This window comes from Molossus molossus, unplaced genomic scaffold (genome assembly GCF_014108415.1).
Source record: "Molossus molossus isolate mMolMol1 unplaced genomic scaffold, mMolMol1.p scaffold_m16_p_6, whole genome shotgun sequence".
NCBI lineage: Eukaryota > Metazoa > Chordata > Mammalia > Chiroptera > Molossidae > Molossus > Molossus molossus.
The window spans coordinates 56,828,713-56,847,141 of NW_023425399.1; the positions used below are offsets into that span (position 1 = coordinate 56,828,713).

General features: G+C 45.2%; 1 protein-coding gene across 1 annotated transcript in view; it reads right to left on the bottom strand.

The window, feature by feature from the left end:
• The window catches only part of CFAP100 (cilia and flagella associated protein 100), a 39,462-nt gene extending 23,109 nt beyond the window's left edge, over positions 1–16,353 (bottom strand). Inside the window, exons 1-4 of the mRNA XM_036245941.1 lie at positions 16,295–16,353; positions 9,726–9,865; positions 3,211–3,311; positions 768–960 (exon numbers count right to left, since the gene is read on the bottom strand). Of these exons, the coding sequence (XP_036101834.1) occupies positions 768–960; positions 3,211–3,311; positions 9,726–9,865; positions 16,295–16,353 (493 nt within the window). The remainder of the gene's footprint in view (positions 1–767; positions 961–3,210; positions 3,312–9,725; positions 9,866–16,294) is intronic.
• Between the last annotated feature and the right edge of the window lie 2,076 nt (positions 16,354–18,429).

Consider the following 18,429-nt stretch of genomic DNA (forward strand, 5'->3'; position numbering starts at 1 on the left):
TCAAACACACTGGGTCCAGGCTTCCCCATCCAGATACCACCTGCCTCTCCTAGGAATAAAGGGTGAAGGCAGAAAGAAAACACATTCTGTGCTGCTCCCCCCATTGCAGAGCTCGACACACAAATATCAAAGCAAACGCAGAGCTTCCTACCCCAAAGAACAAGCCATGGGTATCTGGGTGGAGGCTGTGGGTCTCCTTATGTTCATATTCACATCCAGTACACCTGTAGTCCTGGGGATTCCAGAACTCTCTGATCCCAACTATTTCTTTCTAGCTTAGTAATATTATACTTTATCATCTGGATTGATAAAAGTATACACACACACACACACACACAGTTCTTTGTCACTACGTGCAGTGTCAAACAAGGTTGAATTGCACAACCATGAGGTTGCTACTGTCATCAGACAGGAGAGAAAACTGCAATGCAAGGGAGTTAGCGAACTTGCCCAGGACAGTGCAGCCATTAAATGCTGAAGCCAGGCAATTTCATTCTACATTGACTCTATCTCCAAGTTAAATGCCTATATTTATACAACCTGCATTCATTACGCATAGTCAACACTCAGCATGCATGCGATACTGGGATTCAAAGGCTCTTCTTAGACTTGCGCTTCGTCTGGAATTGATCTGTGTGACACTGGAGGCAGGAGTCAGAGAAGACCCTCTTCCCCACTGCACTGCAGCCCTTCCCCTTCAAGTACTTTTAAAACACTGCCTTCTTGTGGGGAGCGCAGATCCAATGTGGGGGAGGGAGGAGTAGCACCTTTGGTCATGGAGAGCTTCCAGGCAGTGTGCTCGTGGAAGGCGTGAAGCTGCTCGGCCTCTGTGCATGCCTCCTGGTCCTCTGTCTTGTCCTCCAGCTGCAGCTCACGCAGTAAGCTGGTGTGCTTGGCTGACACTTTGGACGAGTAGGTCATCTTCTGATGCACCCGCAGCTTCTTCTTCTGCTCCCTCTCCTGGGGGGCAAGTAGGTCAGGCGGGGTCCAGTTGCCTTCCTTCTGCGTTGCCCCGTGGATTTGAGGTGGTCCACACTTAGTTTGGGCGGCGGGGGGTAGAGGAGGGGTGTGCCCATGTGTCACATGCGGGGGGAAAAGCTATGGAGCTGTAGGTGTGTGTGAGTCCCCTGGGGTCCTGTGCACAACTGCCCTGGTTTCAGAGGGAGTGGGCAGGATCGACCTCTGGAGAGCTGGGTGCAGGAGGGCAGCCAGATGAAGAACAGGCTGCCCACCGGTTACATGAGCATTCTGGATCAGTAGTTAAGGGACACACTCACTAAAAGATGATTCCTGGTTTATCTAAAATTCACACTGAATCTGAGTGCCTTGTATTGTGATTTGCTAAATCTGACATTCCAAAGTTCAGAGAAACTAGATCTTTTGAGTTTCCAAAAGAAACTTGAAAACCCGAGTTTGATCTGCAAGCTCCTCAGAGTTGGAGGCTGTGTTGTCATTGGGGATCTGTGCCTCCCCACCTATTCTCTGCCCTGCCCTGGCCTGTGGCTCCAGCTGTTCTCTTGGGGGGATCACAGGATGGGGGGTGGGGGAGCTCATTCTTCCAGAGGCCTAGTTCAGATCTATGGTTGCTGGGGTGCCCAGTCCCTTCTGCTGTTCAGACCCTGGGGGTCTCCACATCCCTCATAAACTGGGCATCACAGCCCACCCCATTAGATAGGCCTCATGTGAACTCTTCATTTGGCCTTTCCTGGGTGGGTTCTATTTCCTGCTAGGCCTGGCAGGTGCAAAACCCAATTCAGCTTCTAAAGAATGCTGCTTAGGGGAAACCTAGCTGTGGCAGGATCCAATGTGAGGCTACTAGTTTGTACATCCCTGTATAATAACAAAATTGAGAAAATGTCACCTTCTACAATCCCAGTGGCAGAACTGTGTTTAGAAAACATTGGGCAGTTGCTTTTGGTCATGGCGAGGTTGAGGGGCTTTGTGGTGCAGGGTGCGGGGAGAAGTTGGAGGTTGGGGAGCTATGCTGGGACATGGGAAAGGAGTGTGAGGTTGGGGGTGGTCTCTGCTGGGGTGTGGGAGGAGTGTGAGATTGCAGGGGCTTTTGGAGGAAGGTGGAGATAACCCTGAAGCAGGGCGAAGCTAGGAGAAGAAAATCAAATTCTGCACTGGTGAGGAAAGAGAAAGGTCTCTAAGCCAAGGTCAGAGAAAAATCTGTGTGTGTTTTGCAGTATCTCCCTACTCTGGAGGCTTTAGAGAAGTGTGAGCTATTTAGTGTGGCTTTTCATGAACTCTTCCTTCCAGGGCATGAGTGTACACAGCATGGCACAAGTGGAGGGACAATGATGGATGGTGTCTTACTCAGAATTTCTAGGCCAGAGGTCTGGGGTATCATTACTGGTTGGAGTTGTAGTGGGAACCACTGCTCTAAGGAATTTCAGACTCTGAGCCCTGAAGTGGGGTCACAGAGTCAGTCCAGGAGGGAGCCCACAACACTGGCCATGAGCATATGACCAGAAATATGGCTTGTGCTGGCCACTTCCAGGTAAAATGGGCACCAGGTGAGCTCTCCCCAAGCCTGGCTGCAGTGAGGCTTGCTTGCCTTGGCCAGCCATGCTGTGGCAGGTGTGTGTGTGTGTGTGTACGCATGCGTGCACATGGGGAGAGTGGGCTATTTGGGCACATGGGCTCTTGGGATTGGGAGACAAGAGAGACTATGCTGGGGTGGAGACAAGGCATAGCCTTGGGGTCAGAGCTGGCCCTAGGACTTCCACGTACTGTTGAGGGGCGTGCATATGTGTATGTGTACATGTGTGTGTATCTGTGTGCATATCTAGCCTCTAAGGATTCCAACCAGGGGACTGTACAAGACCAGAGCAATCAGGGGTGGGGCAATTTCCTGGGGGAAGTGAGAGCATCCCTGAGATCTGAGATGGGCCTTGAAGACCAAGGAGAGCCCCAGAGGGGACGGAATCTCATGCAAGGGACAGCAGAAGCAAAAGTGTGATAGCTAAGGCTATGGCCACAGCAACTTCAAAGGCCCAGGCACAGTGGTGATGAAATTGGGTAAGACAGTGGGACAGGTCAGAGACCTGAGAGCCAGGCAGGGTTTCGAGTTGATTTTGTGGGAAATAGTGAACAATTCTAAAGTGAGAGAGTGACCTGAGGAAAATGCTCTTTGGAAATCTGGCTGGCTGCTGCTTGTGTAAGGGAAGCAAGAGCTGGGGGCAGGCATTGGTCCTGGATACTCACTGAGTGAGACTTATTCCGCTTCTGATCTCTGAGCAGGAAGAAATCCACATCCCCAGACATATGGAAAGGATTAGCTGAATGGTCAGGAACAATCACAGACACTGGGGAGAGAGATACTTCATTGGAGAGATGAGCCAGCTCTTCCAAGCTGAGATCTGTGCCTCTGGAGTCCCGGTGCCCACCCAGACCAGTACAGGATGCTTCAGTGAAAGCAGGAGCAAGTGGAAAATGTTCTCTTGGGTCCAGCTGTGCCTGAAGTCCACCACTGGACCTTCCAGCTTCATAAACTCACCTGTCTGTTTTAACCTAGTTGGAATTTGGGCTTCTGTCCCTGGCATCTGAAAGAGACCTTGTGAACACAGCCCCTCCTGTGTCTCAGACATCTGCTTTGTCCCTGGTCCTCTGTCATCTCTCATTTAAAATCTCAGGAACCTCTACTCTGTAGAGGAGGGAAGCAAGAGCCTGCTGACTACAGAGCTGAGGTGCCTGCCTGCATGGGGGTGGGAGGTGGGCACTCGAGGTGAATATGCTTTGTCTTTTCAGGAGTCTCCACCAGCCTCCCAGTGGAAGACTAGGGCCTGAGGCCTGGGGAGGTGAGGACTACCAAGGATCCCAGTTCTGCTACTTCTACCCCCAGGGCTTAGGGAGAGGTCCCTACAGCTCAGCTCAGAGGGTCTCAGGGAGGGCAGAAGCCAAAAGGCACCAAACGAGGGACTTAAAAATATGGTTGCTTTCCCCCCTATCCTTGATTGAAAATAAACAGGATTCATTGGAAACAAAACAAAACAAATTATTGAAGGTGAAAGAAAATGTAGTTTAAAACAACAACAACAACAACAACAACACTTTGCATTGAATCAGCTGCTGGTTAACATTTTTCGGGGTATTTTCTTCCAGTACTTTTCAACACACTTTTTTTTTTTTTTTTTGGTACGTGCCCCTAGCGGGAACTGAACCCGGGACTCTCTTGTCCGCAGACCGACGCTCCAACCACTGAGCCAAACAGGACAGGGCTCAACACACATTTTAAATAATTCCATATATTCCTTAAAATAAAACAAACAAACACTTTACCATTAGCAGTTTTCTGTGAAATTACTAATTCTTTGTGGATCTTGTAAGGAAACATTAAGGGCTGCAGTGACATACCATGTCATCAGGGTGCATTCGCAACGGTGTGCATTGCAATTCATAGCACCCAGAAGTCCTGAGGACATCACTGACCACCACTGATGGGTTTTGGGGAACTGATTTTCCAAAGGGAGACTAGAGGCCAAGGGCTGCAGGCAGTTTCCAGGCTTCAGAGACAATGCTGACCAGCCTTCCGGAGGGAGGTCTATCTCATTTTTCACCGTCATCAGCAAAAAGAGGGCACTGTTAAAGGGATTCGAAGTTATGATAGCCTCAAAATACCTCTGCAAAATATACTTATTAACAAGAAAAAAGGAACTGTATAGTGGAGACTGGCAGACTTCAGGTCACTCAAGTGAGCAAAGTGAACACTGGTAAGAGAGAGGAGTTGGTACTCTCTCCAAAGGGAACCTAGCATGTCACTCAGACAGTCCTGCCGAGGAGGCTTCACCTGCAGTCCGCCCTGAGGAGACTGCATCATGGAAAAGCCCAGCACTCATGGGCATTCTACAACACCTCTGTACTATTCTTTTCCATAAGTCTTAAATCCTGTAAAAACTCCTGTCTGAGCTATGCTAAGAATGAGAATAAAGATTATCTGCTCCTTTGCCTAGCTGATGGGAGGAAGCCAGAAGGCCTTCAGTCAATTCTTAGCCTGGCTGCTGAGGAGGGAACAGAGCCTGTGCTCTAACCTCTGTTTCTCATGTCACACCTTCTCCTTCTGCTTCTGATCATCCTGCTTCCCTCATATAAGGACCCTTGTGATTATATTGTGCACCCCCCCCCCCATCTGGATAATCACGGATCATCTTCCCATCTCCAGATCCTTAACTTACTCACATTTGCAAAGGCCCCTTTACCATATAAGAGAATATAGTCATAGGCTTGGGGATTCAGATATGGACATCTCTGGGAGCCATTGCTCAGCCCACCTCAGTTCCCTTCGTCAGATTGAGGAAGTCCCCTCTATTCCTAGGTTGCTAAGATTTTATTCAAAATAAGTTTTTAATTTTATCAAATACTTATACTGCATCTATTGAAATGATCATATAATTTTTTCTCTCATTCTCTTGTGGGGTATACTACATTGATTGGTTTATAAATGTTAAACTAATTTTGCACTTCTGGGATGATTGCCATTCTTGATTCAAATGGTTGCCATTCTTGATTGTGGGTCATTCTTCACATTAATAGTAAACAGCCCTACTCACGTGACTGCAAATGCAAATTTTGGTTTTGGAGCCAGTCTCCACATAGAGTATAGCTACATAGCCTTGGGTGAACTTCTTACCTCCCTGTGCCTCAGTTTCCTTATTAAGGGTAAGAATAATTCCCACCTCATAGGTTGTTAAGAAAATTAAGTCATGTAAAGTCTTTACTTTGGCCAATGATAATGCTCAGTGCTTGCTAACTATCATAATTTCTCTGATGGAGACTGGGAGGTGCAGCCCATGTATGCTGCCAGCCAGTTTGGGGACATAAAGACTCTCAGTTGCCCCACCATTCTGACCAAGCTTAGTCCTCACCATTCTGAATTTAGGGCAAATGCCTCTGCCCTGGGTTGCTGGCCAGGAACAGGAGTGAGAGAGTGAAGTGAGGTCTGAGGAAGGAATTGGCTGTGGTCATTCTGTTCAGGCCCCTCCCACTCCTTTCAGAGCCATTCATCCCTTTGTGCCTTCCTTCTGGAGCTGTGTTGTCCCCCACTTAACCCCACCCTGTCTGCCTTCCCTCCCCCTAAGCTCCCTATCAGTTTCCGCTCCCCGGTGTCACCCTCTTCTTGTTGTCCAGAGCTGTCCATCATTTCTAAATCTGTTACGTCATTTCTGAGAGTTGAGAGGGGACTGTGGGAAGGTGGGAAGGGTTGGGGGAAGCCATGTGCCCAGTTTACTATCTCCATCTACCTCCTTAGCCTCCTGAGGCTGACAGAGGGGCTCTTTGGAAGTCTCTCCTGGAGCCTGTCAGAACCAAAGTCAGTGTGCAAAAGAAAATCACAGATAGGCATGGGACAAGAACCCTCTCTCCAAGCCAACCCGTAACGGTCTCCTGTCCCAGCAGCCTCTAGAAGCTGGCAAAGGCAAGAAAAAGGATTTTCTCTCAAATCCTTTTCTCTAATTGGAACACAGCCGTGGGACACCTTGATGCTAGCCCTGTTAGATTCATATCAGTCTTCTGACCTCAAAAGTTGTAAAGATAACACATTTGTGTTGTTTTAAGTCACTGAGTTTGTGATAATTTGTCACAGCAGCAATAGAAAATACATACAGGTATGTATAAGAAAGATCTAGGTGAAATACTGAATGTCACCTCCAACCAAGATCAAGAACAAGGCATGGATGCCTATTTTTGCCTATCTTTGCACTATTCGATACTGCAGCAAGGTTAGAAAAAGAAATAAAAGGTATAGAATTGGAAAGAAAGGAAAAATAATGTCATTCAAGATGACATGATGGTACAGCAGAAAATTCAAAATCTAAAAACAAAATGTTTGCAGTTAGATCAATTAGAATGGTCTATAGATCTTATTGTAGAATTAAAATATTGCTTATAGAACATACAATAAACAGAAACCTTCATGACCTTGGGGGTCAGCAAATAGTTTTTAAAAAGGATGCAAAAAAGGACTAACCACGAGGAAATGCTTGTTAAATTGAACTGCATTAAAATCAAGAATTCTTGTTCCCTAAAAGTCACCAGTAAGAGAGTGAAAACCCAATTCACAAAGTAGGAGAAAGTATTTGCAATGCTTAAAACTAGTGAATGACTTATATCCAGATTATATAAAGAGCTCCCTGAAATCATTAAAATAAGACAGACAACCCTATAGAAAAGTTAGCAGTAGACAGAAACAGGCATTTTACAACACAGAATCATCAATGGCCCATAAACAGGTAGTCACCCTAGGTGGTCACTAGGGAACATAAGATACATATCCAAATAACCAGGTAATATTAAATGGATCAACCAAGTGCCGATTCTTGGAGAGGATGTGGAGAAACTGTAATTCACACCTGTTGGTGTGATTGTGAATTGGCATAATTACCCTGGAAAACTGTCCAGCTGTATCTGCTAAAGACCAGCAATTCCTCTATTTTGTATACACCCAGGGGAAATGGGTGCTTATGTCCCCCAAATAGCATGTGCAAGAATATTCATAGCACTATTATTTGTAGAAGCTAAAACCCAGAAACAACTCAAATGTTCATCGATTCTAGAAAGAATAATACATTGTTGGCATATGTGCACAACAGAATATACATAGCAACAACAGAGAAGGGACTCCTGCTGCATGTGTCTCACAGACGTGAGGTTGAGTGAAGAAAGCCAGACCAAAAGAGCACTGAGTGATTCCATTTATGTGAGGCTCAAGAATGAATAAAATGATTCTATGATAGCAGAACACTGGCCATCTTTGGGGAAAAGAGAACTGAGCAGATGGAAATGTTCTAGATGATGAATGGGTAGAGGGTAAGAATTTATATACACCTGTCAAAACTTATCAAATTGGCCCTGGCCTGTATGGCTCAGTTGATTGGAGCTTTGTCCCACACACCAAAAGGTGGCAGATTTGATTCCCAGTCAAGGCACCTAGCCATGTTGCAGGTTTGATCCCTGGTCGGGGCACATGTAGGAGGCAGCTAATTGATGTTTCTCTCACACATTGATGTCTCTCTAGCCCTCTCTCCGCCCTCCTCTCTAAAAATCAATAAAAATTTTAAAAACCTTACCAAACTGTATAATTGAGATTTATTCTTTTCACTGTATATGAATTATATTTCAGTGAAGAAACCGAACAAATCCCAAACCCAGACCCCTCACCCTTAGTTTAACAACCAGCTCAGCACAAGCACCCATAGGTAGAAGAAACTATTGGGTGAATGGCTGATGGAGATCTGTGATGGAGGGTCAGGTGGCTATCACCAGAACCTACCATTGCAGGATGGCCAACAGGGAGACAGCTGGATATGTGGGCTTCTTATGAAAGGTGGTAGGAAGTACACAGCCCACATAGGAAAGAGTCTGCAGACAAAGCGGAACATGGATTCATCCTATCAAACATCTAGTGTCCAATTAAAAGAAATATTGGGAACAGAGAAACAGTTATAACGACAGCATCAGGAAGCAGACACATTACAAAGGACATTCTCAGGATAATTAGCACCACTTTTCAACAACTCAAGGTACAGAAAATGTAAGGATGTGGGGGAGCAGCTTTGCTAGATTAAAAGAGATGGAAGATGTTTCTGTATCATTTGAATCCCAATTAAAACAAATCTTCTGGAGGAAGACATTTCTTAGATAATTGGGTAAATCTGATGATGGTCTGGTTAATGTCATTGAGAGCTTGTAAGAAAATGTCCTTATTTTTGAAAAATGTGCATTGAGGTATATAGGGATGAAATGACACATCTGGATTTTACTTTAACATATTTTGGCAGAGACTTAAAAGAAAAGGAGAAAAGAGATAGATGAAGCCAATGTGGCAAAACTTGTCAACTGCCCAATCTGGTGACTGACATGTGAGTTCAGTGGTCTCTATTTCTGGGCAGGTTTAGATTTTAATAATTAAAAGAAAGATAAAATTGTGGGCAGGGTGGGCTGAGGGGTGGAAGCTTGGACTGCGAAAGATAGGCACAGGGAACATGCTTGCATCTGCACACCTCTGCAGAAAGACCAGACTGGCCTATAAGCCCAGGGGTCTCGGGGTGGGTGGAAGCAGTACAGAAACCAAGAGGGAGTCCAGGAATCCAAAGTGTGGAGTAACAAAGCAGGGGCTCAGAGGAAGAGGCATGTGCAGTTAGCTGCCTGCCCTTCTTCTCCTAGTAGGTTGCAGCCATGTACCTAGTTCTAAAGCTATACTTCTCAGCCCCCCTTGCAAATACTTATGGCCCTGTGACCAAAAAAAAATGTACTCAGAAACTGTTGGATGGAGCTTTTGGGAAAGATCTTTTCCAAAGGAGGGCTGAGTTGGAAGATGGGCAGTTTTGCCCCTCTCTTTGGTTCTTCTCCCTGTCTGGAATAGGATGTGATGGCTGCAGCTGCAACAGCCATTTTGTGACCATGTGACAACCTCGTGGTTGAAAGCCCTACAGATAAAGACAGTGGAGAAGAAAGACTTAGGATATGGTCACCTGGTTGATTTTGTAGAACTGCTATTGGTAGAGCCTCATGGAGCCATGGACTGTTTCCCACATTTCCTATTACTGAAGGAAACATATCCTACTTTATGTTCCTGTTATTTCAGGTCTCAGTAACCCATTTACTGATGGAAACAAAAACATTACCTTTACCCTTCATATTGAAGACTAGGTCTAAAGGCATCTGGAGCTGAAGGAGAGAGTGTGCCCCCCACCACCTGGGACTTCAGCTCCTGGCTCCAGAGGTACCTTTTTTCCTATGCTTCTTTGTTTCTTCAGTGATTGAAGAACTGTTGTCTGTGGATTCCAGGCTGTTCTCTGGGGAGACACAAAAGTGAGGACCATAGCCAAATGACATATTTTGTGATAATTGTGAATACAGCATGAGGCTGGGGAGAAACAGACATTATAGGGCTCCAGCATCAGCACCCTCACCTGCCTGCTGAGTGGGTTCGGCAAGTCTCTCAGCTTCTCTGAGCCTCAGTTTCCATGTCTGATATAATCACACTGACTTTGCTGGGAAGTTGTAAGAACTGTGCCAGAAAATGGCCACAAAATTCCTAGAACATATGCTTGGCACACAGAAAATGTCTTCCCTTTCACTTCCTTCAATGTGTTGTTGAAGAGCAGCACACGGTTATTATAGGGAGGTCAGGGGCCCTAAGTGTCTCCCTTCTGCCCTGCCAGAGCTTTTGCTTAGAGCTGCTGAGTTTCTTTTATTAGGGCTGGAACATCAGAGACTCCTATTTCTTTATTCTCTCTTCAACTGATAATCATAGGGAAGGAAGGAGGTATTTGATCCCATACTTCCTCCAACTTCAACTCAGGAATCTTTTGTAGCTTGGAGATTCCAGTGTATGCCAGCCTGGGAGGGCAGCCAGCCCAGAGGGCAGATGGGGTGGGGGCTGCTGGAGAGCATAGAGATATGCTTTGGTGGAAAGCTCAGAGAGCTGGTTCTCTTGGACCAGTGCTGGGGAGGGTGACCTGGGATGATGGAGGGAAAGTGAGGGCCTGGGAGATGGGTAGTATACTACTAAGGGCTGGGCCCTGAGGAGATGGGTCATGGGGTGTGGGAAGACTGAGGAAGAGAGGAGTCCTGTAGGACTGGCAGGAAGGTCAGGATCTGGGGCTGAAAACTTAAATACCTTCAGGGCCAGGCAGCACATATAATGGTAAAGGGGAAGGAGGCTGAGGCTATAGGGAATGATGAGGCCTGTGAAGAACTCAGGGGTACAGGTTGCTGAATCTTTATTATTTTCTAACTATCTTTCTTAGTGACTAAATGATTAGATTTATAGGAAGTAAACTTTAATTAAACGTACCATAAACATCAGAATATACCACTTTAATTTAAATAGACCAAAAGCAAACAAACTAAACCCCTTGTGGATGGAAAGGGGCCACATGCTAACCTGACAAATGCAGGGGAAGCCTGCATGGCAAGCCTGCATGGTGGTCTTGCAAACTCAGGGAACTAAAGTAACCACAAAGGATGGTCTGAAATGAAAACTTTTGAACTAAAAGCAGTTTATGTCCTAGGCCGGCATCTTCCATGACAAAGGTCAATCTTTACTTTAACTGAGCCTGTCTATTGTCTTTTTGCATCTATGATAGCACATCTTTGGAATGTCTAAGTAATTTTCTTTTTTTCTGGATCCCTAAAAGCATAGGCACCACTCCGCAGAGACCAGAAATCTCCTCATTGTTATTGAGTTAATCGTTGACTGTTAACTGTCCTATACTCACTATGTAAAAGATGTATGTGTTTATCATTTTACTTTTCATCCAATCCCAGAGGTTTCTCCCTTTGCTTTCTCCCACCTCCCTAAGCTATCACCAATGGATTTCATGTAACTCACTTGAATCTTCTCTTTTGATTGTTATGTATAAAATAAGGTGGAAAACTGCCATTCTCCAGAGCATTATCTCAATCTGTTGAGATTTTGTTTCTTGGCAATTGTCGACAGTTTGGCTTAAATAAACTCACAAAAACTCTAATAGGTTTGAATGTTTCTTACCTAGTGAAAATGTTGAGACCCTAGTGAAATTTAATTGTTTCTTAATTGAAAAAGCAGTGCATATACATAACAAATTTTTTTTAATAATGCATGTTTGATGTGTGGATATGATAAATCCTTACCTGAAGCCCTTACTAGCACACAGATTTTTGTATATCTACTCAGAGATATTTTATACATAAACATACTTAGATGCCACTTGCTTTTTCACTAAAAATGCATCTGCTCACATGCTAAACATAGATAAACATCAAGGACACCATATTAAGTGAAAGAAATCAGTCACAAAAGGGAAAATACTGTATGATTCCACTTATATGAGATCCTTAGAGGAGTCAAATTCATAGAGACAGAAAGTAAAATAGTGGGTACCAGAGGCTGGGGAAATGAAAATAGGGAGTTAATGTTTGATAGGTATAGAGTCAAGATGAAGATAATTCTGGAGATGGACAATGGTGATGGTTACACAACAATGTGAATGTACTTAATGTCATTGAACTGTACACATGAAAATGCTTTAAATGCTTAAAAATAAAAATTCTACATTTTATGTGTATTTTACCACAATTTTAAAAAGTTCAAACAATACATCTGTTCATGCACAAGATTCATTACTGCTTAATAAGTCCCCGATGGACCCTGAAGTTATTTCCAAACTTCTACAATGGTCACTCTCCATCACTAAGCTGAGTTGGACTGTTCCTTACACACCAGGAACTTTGTCAATCTGATAAATGGTATCTCAGTTGTTGTTTTTTAATTTTAATTTTTAAATTTTTTTGTTAATTATCACCAGAGGATATTTTTTCCATTGATTTTTAGAGAGAGTGGAAGGGAAGGGGTGTGGGGGATAGAGAGAGAGAGAGAGTGAGAACACAGGAGAGAGAGATGGATTGGTTGCCTCTTGCATGTGCCCCAACCAGGGCACAAAATAGAACCTACAACCTGGGTACATACCCTTGACCAGACTCGAACTCACGACTCTCCAGTGCGCAGCCCGATGCTCCAACCTCTGAGCCCCGCAGGTCAGGGCAGGCATCTCAGTTTTCATTTGCATTTTCCTATTGTGAATGTGATTGTGTTGCCTTTTCAGATGTTAATTATCCCTTTGCTCCTTTCTGTTAATGTCCTTTGCCCATTTTAGTTGGGATGTTGTAATTTTTAAACGATTCTTAAGAATTTTTATCTATTAAAGGACATTGGCTCATTCGTCAGAGCTGCTAAAAATATTTTTCCTTGAGACGATTTGTCAATTATCTTTGGACTGTTTATCATGTCTTTTCTTTACAGGACATTTTAATGTTTGTTTAGTGAGATACTGTGGGGTTTTTGTGTCCAGCTTAAAAAGGCATTCTGAATCTGAAGGTTAAATTTTTTTTTTTTTTTTCAATCCTCACCCGAGGACATTTTTCCATTTTTTGTTCAGATAGAGTGGGAGGGAGAGAGAGAGAGAGAGAGAGAGAAACATCGACGTGAAAGGGACACATCGAGTGGCTGCCACCCGCACGACCCATTCTGGGCCGGGGACAAACTGCAACCGAGGTACGTGCCCTTAGCGGGAACCGAACCCGGGACTCTCTGGACTGCAGGCCGACGCTCTAACCGCTGAGCCAAATCGGCCAGGGCTGAAGGTTAAATTTTTAAAATTTATTTGTTTTTTCTAGTGCTTTAACAAAATTAAAATTTTTATTAAAAAGTTTTAAAAACATAAATCTACTTTTAAAATAATTCTCCGGGAGAAATAGGAAAAGGTGAGCTGGGTGCAAAATAACCTCATAAAAAGTGATAAAATACATACCCTTCTGGACAAGGAGAGATCTAGTGTGAACTCTGAGCATTAGAAGGTCCTCACACCTTCTGAATCATAGCACAGAGAAGGTTCTGCTGCTTACAGAGGAAACCAGAGAAGCCTGCCAACTCTTTGAGCAAGCTGCCTCTCAGGCCTCCTGCTAACCTGCTCTACCCCACCCCAGCTATTTTCTCTACGTTACTCCTCAGAGCCATTTTCTCTGTACTCCTGGGGCTGCAGCCTCCAGCTGCAAGAGGGACAGGACACTGCAGGGGGACCCCATTTTCAACCATCCTTCTCTTTTACTCTGGGATTTTATGCTTTAACTACACACCTCCCTGCTGCCAGCACCCTCCTATCTCCCACTTCTCCAGACCACGTGCCCTTTCCCTAGCTCAGTCATCACCCTTGGCGAGGCCTTATCTGGCCTCCTTGACCCATTGCCACCATCTCAGCAGAGGATCAACCTTTGCACAAACTCCACAAACTTTCCCCTCCATCTCTGGGCCCTCTGCTCTTCAAAGCTGTTCTCTTTCTCTCTCTGGGTCCAGGTAGGTCCTCCAGATCCAAAAAGGCTCTTCAGGCATCTCCTGGAATTGGTTAGAAATGCAGAGTTCCAGGCCACGCCAGACCTACTGAATCAGAGTCTGCATCCCAACCAGCTTCTCAGGCAATTTGAATGTACATTAAAGTTTGAGAACTCCTTGAACACTACTTACCTGTCCCACCCCAAGCCTGATGCTTGGCATTTAACCTTGTCCACAGAATCTAACTAATTGTAACTGGGAGGAAGGAAGGAGGGAGAAAAGCAGAGAGAGAGAGAGAGAGAAAAGCTAATGTTTTTTGGAGACTTTTATTTGAATTTGCATTTGAGTTAAAATTCTAATTCTGGTTACTAACTTTGATCCCTAACATGAAATTCTCTGATTAATTCTGTTTCCAAATATATGTGTTCACTGTACCATATAATTCATTTCCCCCTCCCTTGCCCTGTGCTGAGCTCACTGTAGGGAAGGGCAGCTGTGGTCCTTACCTTCTGGAAGGCAGCAGCAGGAGATGCATGAAAAGGAAAGATGGGTCAGGGTCTAGGAACTCAGCTCTCTGCCAGGTGCTGCAGCGGCTGCCTTTCTCTCTGGAAACTGCGCTACTCCACACCAAGTGGTCCTCTTCATACAGCCATGACTTCTGGGTTTGGGAACTGGTTTCTCCTTTTGTCCTCTCAGACCCAGGGGTGGGCATGGCTCCCTCTGTTACCAATACTGCACAACCCCTCAGTGCTTCCCCATCCCTAAATAGCCCCTTCCTTAGGGCTCCTGTACCATAAACTCTGAGAGTTGTTTTTTTTCCCTTTTTATAACGCAAGTGCTTGATTTAAATTTTGATGGCTGAGGCATCCCCTTCAAAGATGCCTCCATCTCAAACCTGTTGTCACCAAGGAGACTAGAGCCAGGCTGCCTCCCTCCCTGAAGCTCCTGCTTTAGAGATCTTGGTTGAGTTCAATAGTTGATCATTTGGGCTAGTTGTTTTCTCTTCCCTTGCTTTATGTTTTTGCTCTTATGTTTTAAATTCACCAATAAAGAGTGAACCCTCAAACCCTAGGCCCCACCCAGAACCCCAATAAAAGCAAAGCCCCAGTCCCTTATATGAAAGGGCTAGCCTCTCTGTCTCTCTCTAGCTCTCTCTCTTCTCACTGTGTGGACCCAGGTGTGCAGGGTAATTTCCAGGTCCTCTAAGTAATAAACCTTTTTTTTCCCCCAAAGTTTATTGCTGAAGGGCATCTTGTAACAGAAGAATCACAAAAGCTGGTCCAGCCAATACATTGGTCATTGTCAAAATAATAAATAAATAAATGGGGCCACTTTAAAATGAAGCCAGAGCTGCCATCCCAGAGGAAATGCCTTGAGTGTCTTACGCCTCAAACCTTAGGAATGTTAGAAACAGCAAAATAACTTTGGACTGGACCTTAACAACATTGTGCGCTAAAAAGACTGTTTACAAAGATTATAAGAAAGTAGATGAATATAGGACTGAAAATTAAAAACTGTTATAATTAAGCCCTGGTCAGTTGGCTCAGCAGTTACAGCCTTGGCCCATAGACCAAAGAGTCACGGGTTCGATTCCAATCAAGGGCACGTACCTTGGTTGCAGTTTGTCCCCGACTCTGGTCGGGGTCGTGCAGGAAGCAACCGGTTGATGTGTCCCTCTCATGTCAATGTTTCTCTTTGTCTCTCTCTCTCTCCCTCCCTCCCACTCTATCTGAAGAAAAATGGAAAAAAGAAATATCACTATGTTAGTTTATCTGCACCAATAGAAATGCCTTCCTTCTGTTGATGTAATTGTTCCTCCTCACTTTCTCATAAATATCCAATGCCTTTGTTTCCTAATCAGAATACTGTTTAGGCTTCTGCCTGAATTAGTACTTTTAAATAGCAATTCTTATTGATCTCTGTAAATAGGTGTTGCCTTTCTCTTTGAAAGACCCTTTTGTTTTTAGATTAACATTATCAATAGGCTAAGATCAATGAACAAAATTTCCTCAAATTACTCCACTTACGAGAACCTCCTGTGTCCTGCTGGGATTCTAGTGGTGGTGACACTTTCCCAGCTGCTTGGGCCCTTTCTGACAGCTGTGTCACTCCTTGTCATTCACAGCCACCCCCTGAGAGCTGGCCAAAGTCACCGTCTCCACTAGCCTCCTTTAGACACCCCTCACCCAGGGAATTTTGGCTTCTGTCACCCCACCCACCTGCTAGCACTCCATTCACTCTGGTGGAGGCCACTTGCCCCTCAGATGTGCTCCTTCTTCTCCCCTGGGCTCTGGCTCCCATGTGGACTGTCCAGCTGCTCTCTTTGCCTCCTTTGCAAGTATCTCCAAATGGCGGTGTTCTTCAGGCTGTGCCCAGGCCATTCTCTCTCTCTCTCTCTCTCTCTCTCTCTCTCTCTCTGAGGACCATGACTTCAGTTTCCATCTATTTGCTGATAACACTGACATTCCCATCTATTCTCCTTACCTCCACACCTCCATCAACAGCAGCTTCTTCTGAGTCTCCACTTGGCTGTTCTCACACATATCTGTGCACATCTACCTCACCTATCCCCAGACTCATCTTCCCCTGCTCTTTGCCACCTCAGCAAATAGCACATGATTCACAGGTATTCTTACCTAAGAGACAGAGTCATCTTGACACTCCCTTCTCTTCTATGCCCATGTTCAATCAGGCACCAAATCCCAGACTCTCTCTTAAAAAGCACAGATTCCATCCACATCCCTCTCACCTCAGCTACTCCCACCCTCATCTAAGCCACTCTCTGTCTTCTGTAACTTCCTCTTCTCGGTGAATTTGACCCCCAACCTCAGCAGCGTGGCAAATCATTAAAAAATATGATTCACAAAACTGATAATGTGTTTATGTCCTTTGTGGTAGTCATCATCTAAGAGGGCCCCCATACCAGGGACAGCCTTATGCCTTAGAGCCCCCAAATTATTTAAACTAGTCAATCCTAAATCTGCTCATCCTGCTTCATTTATTCCTTGCAGAAAAAACACAATCGAGGCTCTGCCCACAGTTCCCCTACTCCCTCTGCCTCCTGAGCACCCTGGTGCTTCCTTGCATTGCCCTGTGTTATATTCTCCATCCTGCTTCTAGGGGTCTGTGGGTAAATACAACAACAGTCATCTCCTGATCTGTTGGCCTCCCTAAACCTGAATAATAATAAAACCTATATGTTAAAACAACAGGAACCACACTCATCTCTTTCATCACCATCTGCCAGCACCTAACCAAGTGACATCAAGAGAGAAGCCAGGCCTCTCTGCGCTTGCCCTGTGGAATGTGGTGCTGAGGGACTCTGGCCATCTGTGACCAGTGGGATCAGGTATGATGAAAGCTTACTCAGCCTCCACCCAGCCAATGTTTATAGTCACTTTCTAGGTGTCTGTGCTGCTGTAGGTGTTGGAATATCTTCAGGGAGTCAACATTCTAGTCAGGTAACAGACAAAAATAAGACAGAGTATTGGGTGGCCATACATGTTATACAGAAAAATGGAGCAGGGTAAAAGGCAAGTGAGAGATGTTCTGGTAAATAGGGAAGTAGGGGGAACCTCAGTGAGACGGGACATTTGAGCAGAGACCTGAGGGAAGTTGACATGGAGTCACTGAGGCAAAAAAAGAAAAAAAAAAAAAGCAGATAGGTTAGTATGGTTATCCCTTTTTTGAACAGTGCTTAGGGAGTTGGGGAGATGAGGCTAGAGAGGTGGCTGGTGCCCTGTGAGCTACAGAAAGACCTTAGGTTAGATTGTAAGAGCAATGTGAAATCACACAAAGGGTGTGAGCAGGGGAATGACATGATTCAGTTGTAATATTAAGAGCTTGGAGGTTGTCATAGCTGGGACTAGGTTTGTGACAGCTGGTGGGGAGTTGGATGTGCTGGGCCTTGGATGTCTATGAGGACAGAGAGGGATAGGGCAGACTCCCAGGTTATTGACTTGAGCACTTAGGTGACAATTTGTGATGAAATGTCTGCTGAGAGGCGGGGAGGGATAGAGGTTTGTGGTAAGTTTGCGATGCCACTGGACACTCAAGGGGTTGCAGAGCAGGCAGCTAGGTATGAGTATGGAGTTCGATGAAGTGCAGTGTTAAAGCATCAGGACTGCAAAAAGATCCTTAGAATCTGAAGAGTTACAGCTAGGGAATTTGCGGGTTAGGATCAGTCAGCTGAGCAGGAGTCTGCAGGGTTGACTGAGAAGGGGCAGAGAGCAGAGGCAGGAAGGAAGTGTAGCAGCTTGGAAGCTGAGGGGAAGCAGCACCTTGAGTAGGTAGACGTGGTGTGGCTGTCACCAGTTTGTCATTTTATTTAGATGAGTCCCAAATTAGTATTACAGAATTTCCCTAAAGCACCAATGGTCCACCAGGCATACTATGGGGGATCCGGCAGGCACCTCAAGCTCTGCTTAAGGGTGCTGCAAGCTCCACCCTTAACCTGCTCCACCATCCCCAGAGAGCTGCTCTCCTGCCCTCCACCCTACCTCCTGTCCCTCACCTAGCTTGCCCTGCTTTAGGTCTTCACCTGCTTGCTCTCCTTTCACCAATCAGGGTAATTTCTTATTCCCAAGCCTTCAGTGACTGCCCACTGCTCACTGAGGTCC